The 10,125-nt window shown below is 36.4% G+C and overlaps 1 protein-coding gene across 1 annotated transcript; it reads left to right on the top strand.

Annotated features, from left to right (window-relative positions):
- The first annotated feature begins 6,198 nt into the window (after window positions 1-6,198).
- On the top strand, window positions 6,199-7,008 carry LOC108603720. The gene has a single exon (XM_017992763.2). It carries the CDS (start codon window positions 6,282-6,284, stop codon window positions 6,714-6,716), a length of 435 nt encoding a protein of 144 aa, XP_017848252.1. The 5' UTR covers window positions 6,199-6,281; the 3' UTR covers window positions 6,717-7,008.
- Window positions 7,009-10,125: the final 3,117 nt, after the last annotated feature.

Below are 10,125 nucleotides of genomic sequence, written 5' to 3'. Positions count from 1 at the left end.
AGATATAATTTTGATTAAATTTGTTCAGCTAATTTGTTGCTGCATTATTTATTAGCTATTAATGTGCATTTGATTAACAATAGCAATAACAGTTTTAATTTCTAAGTATGTCAATATATCAATTGAACTATATTAATTGACAAATTGAATTCAATTGAATTTAAAGTTTTCAAAGCAAACTGTTTGCCAAATGAGTAAATGATAATAAGTCAAGATATTGAGATATCAAATTGATATAGTTTAGCTGCTCGCTCCTTATGCTCATAAGTGTTATTAATTGGCAGCTCATTCCGTTTGTTGTGGCTGTTTGATTTGACATATTACGCTTATTAAATACCTGCCCGAAACAGCAACCACATTAAATGCAATTTGTGGTCGTGTGTGTGTGTGTGTGTGATTGCTGCCTGTTGCCTAATGAAGGCGCCAAATGGCAGTGTCATGGGTCAGAGTGGCAGACGACGCGACCAACGACAGATAAAGCGTAAGCAGCCAATTAATATTTGATGTGTGGCAAGTGTGGCAAGTGCTTAATGCAGTGCTTATGACGACAGCCTGTTGTTCAGTTCAAAAGTAATGAAGACATAGCGCAGCTCACGCATTTGAATCACAAGTTGCAGGGCTCAAACGCTTGTTAAGCTCATCAAATTGATAAAGTTCAGGGCGGCCATAAACTTTGGCAACAAAATAAACAATTTGTGCGTGCGCGCAAATGTTTAATAAATTTAGCATTAAGCTTTTATATACACGGCGTATACGTAATTTGAACACACATACGAGTGCGGCGCACTTAATTTGTCACTAAAATTGGTTGGCTGCAGTTAGTCGACGCTGACGCATGTGGCATGCAACATGTTGTACGCTTTAATTGAAAATTACAAAAAGTAACAACGAGTGTGTGTGTGTGTGGGCGTGGCTGGGGCTGCTTAGCTAAAGTTCATGCCACCGCCGCCGTCTTCAAGGGTGTGCCTCATTGCCTTTGCTACCGCAACAGCGCGTGTCTGTGTGTGTGTGCGTGTTTATATTTGTCTGTGTTTGTTTGCCGCATTTGTGTTGACGACGCATATGAAAATTTTGAGAAAATTTATTGCCAAGCTTAAGCAACGTGCGTATGAAATAATATACAGAGACATGCCTGGCAACCAAAGAACAACAACAACAACAACAACAACAACAACAATAAAGTGGAAGCATTTGCTGCTGTTTGCGGTGCTGAATTTTAAAATGCTCTTTAAGCATTGTGCTCAAAACTGATGGCAGCGATTTGTTTGCGCTCTTGACAATAACAGAGAGAGAGAGACAAGAGAGTGAGTGAGTGCGCTTAATACAATAAGCAGCAAAAATTGAACATTGAGCCAGCTTAAATTTTAGACATAGACTAAACAGCAAGCCAGAGATAAATCAATTTATTTGCTGCAAATTAATTGTCATTTTTTTTTTTTGCTATAAATAATTGATAAACAAAACAGTTGCAAATCAAAGGCTTTGTTTTTTCTTAAACCTTGAACTACTTTTTTAGTTCCTGGCTACAGCTATTTAAGCAAAAATTTGTGCATATTTCTTTGTAGTTTTGCTTGGCCATGCAATTTATTTTGCTGACAATGTACAACCAAATTTGTTGTTATTCATTATTTTTGATGCCAATGCAAATTGTTGGCTTTTCAATTTGCAAAAAATTGCTGAATAGAAAATAAAAGCTAATAACTTATGCTCAATCAGTTAAGAGAGAGAGAGAGAGAGAGAGAGAGAGAGAGCGATAAGCAAAGGCTATAAATTGCAAATGCTATAGAAATTTCATAGAAAAATAGTTGTGTACACATGTTGCAAGTGGCAACAGTGACTCAAGGCGTGCATTGGGGTTGGGGTGGGGGGACAGCTGCAGTTGCTGCCATAATGTAGCTCAATCATGTAAAGCATGGCCAATTAGCAGCTGGGGCCCTCAATGCTGATAATGCGTAACGACCAGCGCCAGCAAGTGGGCGTGGCAGCAAGCGCGTCTATCCCCAGTGCCATTTTCATTTAGCCGTGGTAAGCATATTGAATTTCACTTTGGTAATTTACGTAATTGCTTGAACAGAATTATGCGGCAAATTCTATGGCAATTGTAGCAGCAGCAGAGAGAGAGACAGAGAGAGAGAGAGAGAAGCAGCACCAGGAGCTGTAGCATGTGGCTTTGGGGCTGCGGTATCTGGCGTTTCTATTAGCCGCCTACATACATAATTGCAATTATTATTAGTTGTCTTCTTGTTCTCTCCTTCTGTTGCTGTCTCTGTCGCGTGTCGCTGTCTAAGGTGTTGTTGTTCTTGTGGTTCTTGTTGTAGTGCTAATTTATTGAAAGCCAGTTGCAACATGAGATTTCAAGCTGGAGATATGACTGGCTTTGCAGACATGCTGGGAAATGTTTCGCAACAGGACAGCTAGACAGGCTGACAAGGCAATCAAAAGGATTGATAAGCTACCATGCTACTGTCACACACACACACACACAAGAGAGAGGGAGAGGGAGAAAAGAAGCTAGAGAAAGGGCGTGAGGGTGGGACAGGCAGTTGCTGCTCTAGAAAGTTCTTGTATAACTTGCAGCATTCAAGTCTTTTCGCTTGGCAAATGGTGTAAAATTAAATCAAAGCAAAATAAAATAAAATAATTATAAAAAAAACATTTCGAAAGCAGCTAAATGCAAAAAATATATTATATTATCTATGGGCAAAGATTAGTTGTTAAAAAAGTATATTTAAAATATAGCAATGCCTCTTAAAATTTCAAACCAAAAATGTGATAAGTATAAAATAAGCATAAATAAAAAATTACTTTTAATATATTTATAAATAATTAAGGCATTAAAAAAAATATTGCAAAGAAAATATTTCAATTATTTTTGTACTAAAATAAATTAAAAGACTTTAGTTGACTAAAATTAAAATATTTTAAATATATGACAGTAAAATATTTTAAATAATTAGTATGCTTGCAATATATTTAAAAATAATTAGTGCATTTATTTATATTTTAAATATAAATGCATAAAAAATTAGAGTAAAATATTTTACAATAATTAGTCTGCTTGCAATATATTAAAAAATAATTAGTGTATTTAAAAAGGACTTTAAGTGTTAATTTATTAAGCTATTAAAAATGTATGTTGAGCCAAAAATACGAACAAAAATTATTTTTGCTTAGGTATTAAATTTTTTTATAATGCTTCGACATGCCCTAAATAAATTATAAATATTTCCTAGCACTTAAAGTGATTGCGCTAAGAGTTCCCAGAACTGAAATATATACTTCAGATATATAGCAAACACCTACTGGGCTTGAGATGCTTAAAGAGATTTTGAAGCATGTGCCGCGGGCTACAGGCAGAGATAAAAAAAAAGTCTGCACATAGTTAATGATGCAGTAATTTGTTGATTAGCTAATTAAAGTTGCGGCTGACATTAAATGATGCTAAGCAGATTACGCTGCAAAATATTTAATTTAATTATTAAAAACAAAAAATAAAGGCGAAAGTTAAGCCATGCGGCATTAATATATGTTTATTGATTTTTGTCATTAGAATTGCGGCGAAGGCGCTGCCAAGCAACAGCTGCAACAAATGCCAAGGCCTAGGGCTATTATATATATATATATTTTTTTTTGGTTTGTTCGGGGTACTATATGTACTTTCACTTTGTGTGAGCTAAATCTAATACTCGCTTACGCTTGGGTATGTTTTCTTTATTTTTAATAGGCTTCATTTTAGATGCTGGCTTGTGCATTGTCTGCACGCGAGCCAAATCCCTTTTATGTTCTTATATTACCAACCTGTCGAAAAAGTGGGGAGCAGCAAGCGGCTGCTGGGTCTAAAAATATATACGCAGCGTAGCCAACGGGGCGTATGAAAGGCGAGCAAACGCACAAAGTTTAACACTTGGACGCAAGCAGGACAAAAAAAAAAAAAAAAAAAAAATGTAGGTACAACAAAAATTGACCGTCATTTGTTTTCTTGACACTTTGAAGAGCGTTCAACGTCCGGCTTATTTTTTCTTTGTACAGACTTGAAACGGGTTAATACTCAAGGATGCGTGCCCCCAATCCCCGCCTGTCAACAGCTTTACATTTTACTTTCTTTTCTTTTTTTTTTTTTTGCATTGCTTTGCATAATTTGTGCCCATTGTCTTTTTGTCGCTAAGTAAGTCGCAAGTTAATATTAATAACACCTCATTATCGCTTTATGCTATACTTGAGCACAGAGCTTGGTAAATATGCTGCTGTTACTGCTGCTGCTGTAATTTATCATAATCTATATGGAGAGCGAGCTTCAAACATTTTGCTTGCAAATTAGTTACAGACATTTTTGGCGGTGCTGCAATTGTTATTGATGAGAGGCAGCTCAATTGCTTTATAATCGAATTGTGGGCTATAATTGAATGATTGCATTGTCAAATTGAATTCATGCTGTTGACTATGAATAATGAATGAAGCCAAATGGGCATTCGAAGTAAGTTTGGCCAAATTTTTAACAAGCCAATCAGAGAACTTATACAGTAAGTGCATTATGAAACTCAATTGAATTTAATCAACACGTTTTTGGCTATCGATATTATCGATAACAATAGCAGTTTGCATTGAGCTTGGATTTTATACATTTGATTTTAAATATTTATATAATGTATGCATTTTTTATTGTTAACACTATTTGTGGCGTGCTAATTTTAAATATTATTATAAGTAGCTCTAGTTATAATCAGCGGCTTATCGATGCTATCGATTAAAATGATTACATTTTTGATTGCTATCGTTATCGCTGATGGCTCTAAGGTACTTTCCAAATCAAACTATCAGCTTATCCAAGGCCAAACGTAACGCGTACAAATAAATGTAATCATCTCTATAGATGTTTGTCGCCATTTTGTCATTTGATTTGCATAAAAAGTTGCTAACAAGTTACAAACAAAGTAACAGGGCAAAAGAATGAAAAAATATGCAAACTTCTGCCATGAATTTTCATAAGAAATACAAGCAGTTCAGCTTGTTGTTGTTGCTGATTATTGACTGTAGAAGAGATTGGAAAAATTGCCAACAGACTGACTGACTGAGTGGCTGGCTGTCGTAAGCTTTAAATTTAAATTTAAGTAGGATTTCATTTTATTTTTTCTCTCTTACTGTTTGTTACGCTTTGATTGTCAGACAGTGCACACAGTTGAATTGGGCATTCAGTTAAGCGGCGACGGCGACGGCGAAGACAATCAAGCGGAAATTGTTAACGAAAAACGAAGTAGCTTGGGTGACTTACGGTTCATGGTCGGGCGCATTAAATGGACATGGGTGTAGATAATTTGCATTTGCAATTGTCTGCTAAGGCTCTAGACGAATTAATTAATCAAATTGTTGCTTTTGATTGAGCCAAATTGTAAACATTAATGCTCAAGCAAGCCAAAGCAGTAGAGTAAAAACAAATATACAAGTACATTACGTATACGCAATGCATTACAGTTACTCTACGCACTCGCTTTCCCACTTCCTTGGCTTGCCTTTGTGGTCCAGCAATGTCAATAAAAGTTTTAGTTTTGCGTTTATTTGGTTTGCCAGAGAGAGAGAGAGAGAGAGAGAGAGCTACTGTGGTATAAATGTAAATTAAGTTGTAAGCCAAGCTAAAGCTGCAGCTGCAAGTTGCCAACAAGTTTTTTTTGTTAAACGCATTCATTTACATTCAGCTCGACTGCACTCAAATCACTTTGATTGAATATATATTTGTCTGTATACAAACAAAACTTTTCAACCATATTAAAAACAGAATAAACTAAATTCTTTTATACGGTTTGAAACTTTACGCTTCTTTTATTTCATTTGATAGAGTGAAGCAAGCGGAAAGGAAATTCAATAAATTTAAATGCGATCTGGCAACGCTGCCGACGATACATTATTCAATTTATGCACTTAACGATAGAGTCAACAACATATACATACGTTGGGGACGGACAGTCAATGACCACGAGCTGTGACCACACATGGTGCGTATACGCAATTTCGTTAGGCAACGTGAAAAATGCGCGGAAATGAGATTGCTGCGGCTATAATTTCATTTACAGTGCTTGCATTAATTGCAACGCACTTAATATTGAATATAAAGTTTTTACTTTAGGGGGGGGGGAGAGGCAGGCTTTTGTATTAAGCTTGGAAGGAAACAAAAAAAATTTGTGACACACGCCTTAGTACGTTTCACATCAAAATTAGCATTTTATCTACTATATTATTATTATATATAACTGTTGTTGACAAATCCACGTGGTGTCTGCCCTGCCGCCATGGCCAGCATGCCGAAAGTGTTTGTACGCCAAATCAATGCGGGCGTGGTGTTGAGTCGCGAGCTGAGCATGAAGATCTTCAGCTACGATGCCATGAGTCAGGAGTTCTCGCAGCTGGACAATGAAATATGCAAGATACGCAAGCAGCAGGACGATATGGAGAACAGTCTGGCCGAGGCACTGGCGGAGGATGAGTACGAGCGTTGTCTGAACTCAAGTTCACAGCAGCTGCCCCAGCAGTATGTGCCCAGCGAGGAGGAGTTCTATGAGATATTCAAGCAGCATCTGAGTCGCATTATTGAGAAGCTGACTGCCAAATACGAGCGCAAAATCTATTTGGAGCTAGACATGCGTAAGTTGAAGCTTTGCATTGAGAAGGGCATTGTGGCAGCCAATGAGGAGACTGCGGCAGCTGAGGCAGCCGCCAACAACTGATGCGTCTTCGCAAATGAAGTCGGTGGAAATCTGTATTTGAGTTTCAATATATATACATAAAAATCGCCCACAAGCTAGCTGAGATATATTAAAATTCAAGAGTTCAAGAGCTCATTCGTTGTGGAATGCAATCAAAATAGAAACAACTCAAAGGTTTCAACACACATGCACACACACACACTCGCGCACATTTTTCACATTGTACTCGTTTTAGTTGTAAATTGTCCTACTTCAATATACTATACAAATATGTGTTTTTTTTTTTGCTCGTGCTGTGCAGTCGAGCACAAGTAACAATAAAAATTAAATTTAAATGTAAAACTGCAGCAGCTTGAGCGCACTAGAAGAAAGTTTTCCAGCAAAAATAGCATTATTACACTTGAAAAACATTATCAGTATTAGATTACAAACTATTATGCAGTTCAAAGCAGTTAGCTGCTTTCATTTCTTGCAGTGTAGCTTAGCTATGAATAATAAAAAGAACTTTCTTTAGCTGCATGCTTGGCTTGTTTTTTTTATTTATAAAAAAAACCTTTAGCGTAGTTTAAAAAAATAATCTAGCACCTACAGTATCATATTTCAAATACTTTTGTGATTTCAGCCACGTTAAATGCTTGGGATTATTAAATATGAGCGCGCGCCCTTTTGGCCTGGCCTGTTGTTCATGATTTTAGCTTTTTGTGTTTTAACCTTTTTTTTTTTGTTTTTGTTCGTGGCACTGGCTGCTGTCATTCATATGCAAATGACACTTTGAAGCATATACAAGAACAAAAAAATTGCAATGAATTTAAATTACCCAAAAATGTGTCCACTCAGCATATAGATTGAGTGAAATGTGAGTGTGAGTGTGAAAATAAATCAACAACAAAATGCAGCGAAAGAAAGAAAAAGCGAGAGGCGCGTAGTTTAATTAATAAGGTCGAGCGATGAGCAAAGGCATCGTCATTGCTATTTGAGCCTGGAGATTTTTTATGCTGCATGAATTTCCCTAGCGGTTGTTTTTTCTGCAACACACGCACACACACACACACATACACAATAAAACTGCCAAAGAAAGCAAACAAAAAAAATTTGTATAATGAAGAGCAACAAAAAGAGAAAAAATTGAGAAATATCTCATTATGGACAAAGCAGGCCAAACGACCAGCGTCAAAAACTGAAGGCAAGTATATATATATTACACACACACACACACATATAGTAAGTGAAAATAAAATGAAAAAGTTGTGCTGCTTAAAGAGCCATAGGGCCAAAGTCTTCACTGTCTATCTGTCTGTTCGTCTCGCTCTCGCTCTCTGCGTATTTATGAATTTGTTTACAACGCGAATTCTTCATTTATTGTTGTTGCTACTGTTTTGACCAGCACGCGTGCCAAACATAATCAAAATATAATAAGCAAGCGGCGCTAACAAATGAGCCATATAATGATATTTGTTGTTCTTACTTCAGGTTTAAGCTGCCACACCCCAACCCGCTGTGAAAATTAAGCAATTTTCCAGCATTTGCTATACAAATATATTTTGCATAGTTCGTAAACAATTTTCGGTTTTTTTTTTGTGTTTTCTGTTGTTGGCTTTTGTACACTTTTGGGTTATCATCTCTCGATGGCACAAAGCTGGATTACAAAAAGGATTTGCGGCTCTTTACAAGGCATTACAGCTTGTATGCCATTCTATTTATTTTTATATATATTTTTTTTTTGCTCTGCTAAGTTTTGTATAAAGTTGTGAGTGAGCGCGCAACAGTCCTTGAGCGCGCGTGTCTGTGACTGGGACTCGGGTGCCTATCGTCATGCAAAATCGCCTGGCAATTTGGCTGAGTAACTCGGTCATCAGTGTTTCCAGCTGCAGAGATGGTCAGCGCAGAGATTACGGGCCCAAATGAACGAAGCCGCCCATTGTTATTTAGCCTATGTGCTCTCGTTATATTCTTATTCTTCTTGCTTGGCTTGGCTACGCTTTGTTCGCCAAATATTTACACTGCAGTCGTTTGTTGGGTTTTTGTTTTTTAATAAGTTAGCTCAAGTTTCACCGCTGCACTCACACTATATTTATTTCACTTGTGTATGTGTGTGTGTGTGTGTGGTTGCATAATTAAAAAGGTACACACCTGTGCGGTTGAAGGGCTTTTGCTCTCGCGTAACACATGGCGTATGTGTATTGTTGTAGTTGCTTTTTTTTTTATTACGGTTTAACTGACTACGGCTGCAAATATTTACGCCAACTTGTTACAAGGTAATGCTGCAGTTCATCATCAGCATTAGGCAGCTACAAAACTGTTTGCTTTGCCTTTGCCAATTACAATAAAGTCGTTAGTTATAGCCTTGATATATAACTTTTATTTAATTGAAAAGCTAGCAAACTTAGCTCCTGCATATTGTTTTAATTAAGGCTTTTATATTAATTAAGGCCAAGCACTTCAATTTGTGTAGAGTAAACTAAAAAATTCTTTTGTTATTTACAATTGAATTTTACTTTATGTTTGCAAATATTTTAGTCTCTGCATTATTTATAAATCCAGCTAATTGTTACATGAAATCCCCAAACATTTAGTGTAACTTAAATAACCCAAAGTTCAATTGTAACTACCACAAAAATTGAAACAACATAAAACGATTTGGTTTGTTTTTGGTTTTGCCGCCTGTGGTGTGTGAAAAATTGAATTTTAAACTGTAAACGTGATAATTCGGCTGCAACAAATGCAAACAGCCGCACATGTTGCATGCCCCACAACATATTAGGCTTGGGGCAACAAACAGCATTGTTGGCAAATTATTGTCAAATTTTGTGTAAATTACCAAAATAAAGTAAACGTTTAAAGTAATATAAATATCAAACCCCAATTTGTTTGACAAATAGTATATGGAAATTCACAATTTTTGCTCGGCTGCTGCTGACCCTCATCATCAGCTGAATGACAATTTCATGGTGCAGCAAAAACAATAAAAAATAGCACATAATATATGCAAGCATATAGAAAAATGAGCAACATGGCTAGATATATATTTTGAAGCTTGCAATATATGTGATATAAATTTTTTTGCATTGGCTACAAATTGGTTTTATTGAATGTGCTGGAGCAGCGTGTTCAATTTTTATGCGCAACGTTTTTCTATGTAATTGAAGCCGAGGCAAAGGGAACCCAAATACAGAGAGAGAGAGCAACAAAAAAATATAGAGAATTTTTGGGTTTTTAATTTGCATTTTGTGGGGCTGCTGCGCACACAACTGTTGTCATTGACGTGATCCTGTCTGCATATTTATGCTGGGCCCAACCGGACATGTTGATTTAACGCATTTGGTTTTTAAAATCAATTAAAACTATAACCAATTACAACAGCAGCTTGTGCTATTAATTGCTCGCATGAATATTCAATGCGTTGAAATAATTTCAGCAAAAACAAAACGAT

Source organism: Drosophila busckii, chromosome 2L, assembly GCF_011750605.1.
Source record: "Drosophila busckii strain San Diego stock center, stock number 13000-0081.31 chromosome 2L, ASM1175060v1, whole genome shotgun sequence".
NCBI classification, from domain to species: Eukaryota; Metazoa; Arthropoda; class Insecta; order Diptera; family Drosophilidae; genus Drosophila; species Drosophila busckii.
The sequence above is the reverse complement of the archived record's forward strand: the minus strand, read 5'-3'. Positions and strand labels throughout refer to the sequence as shown.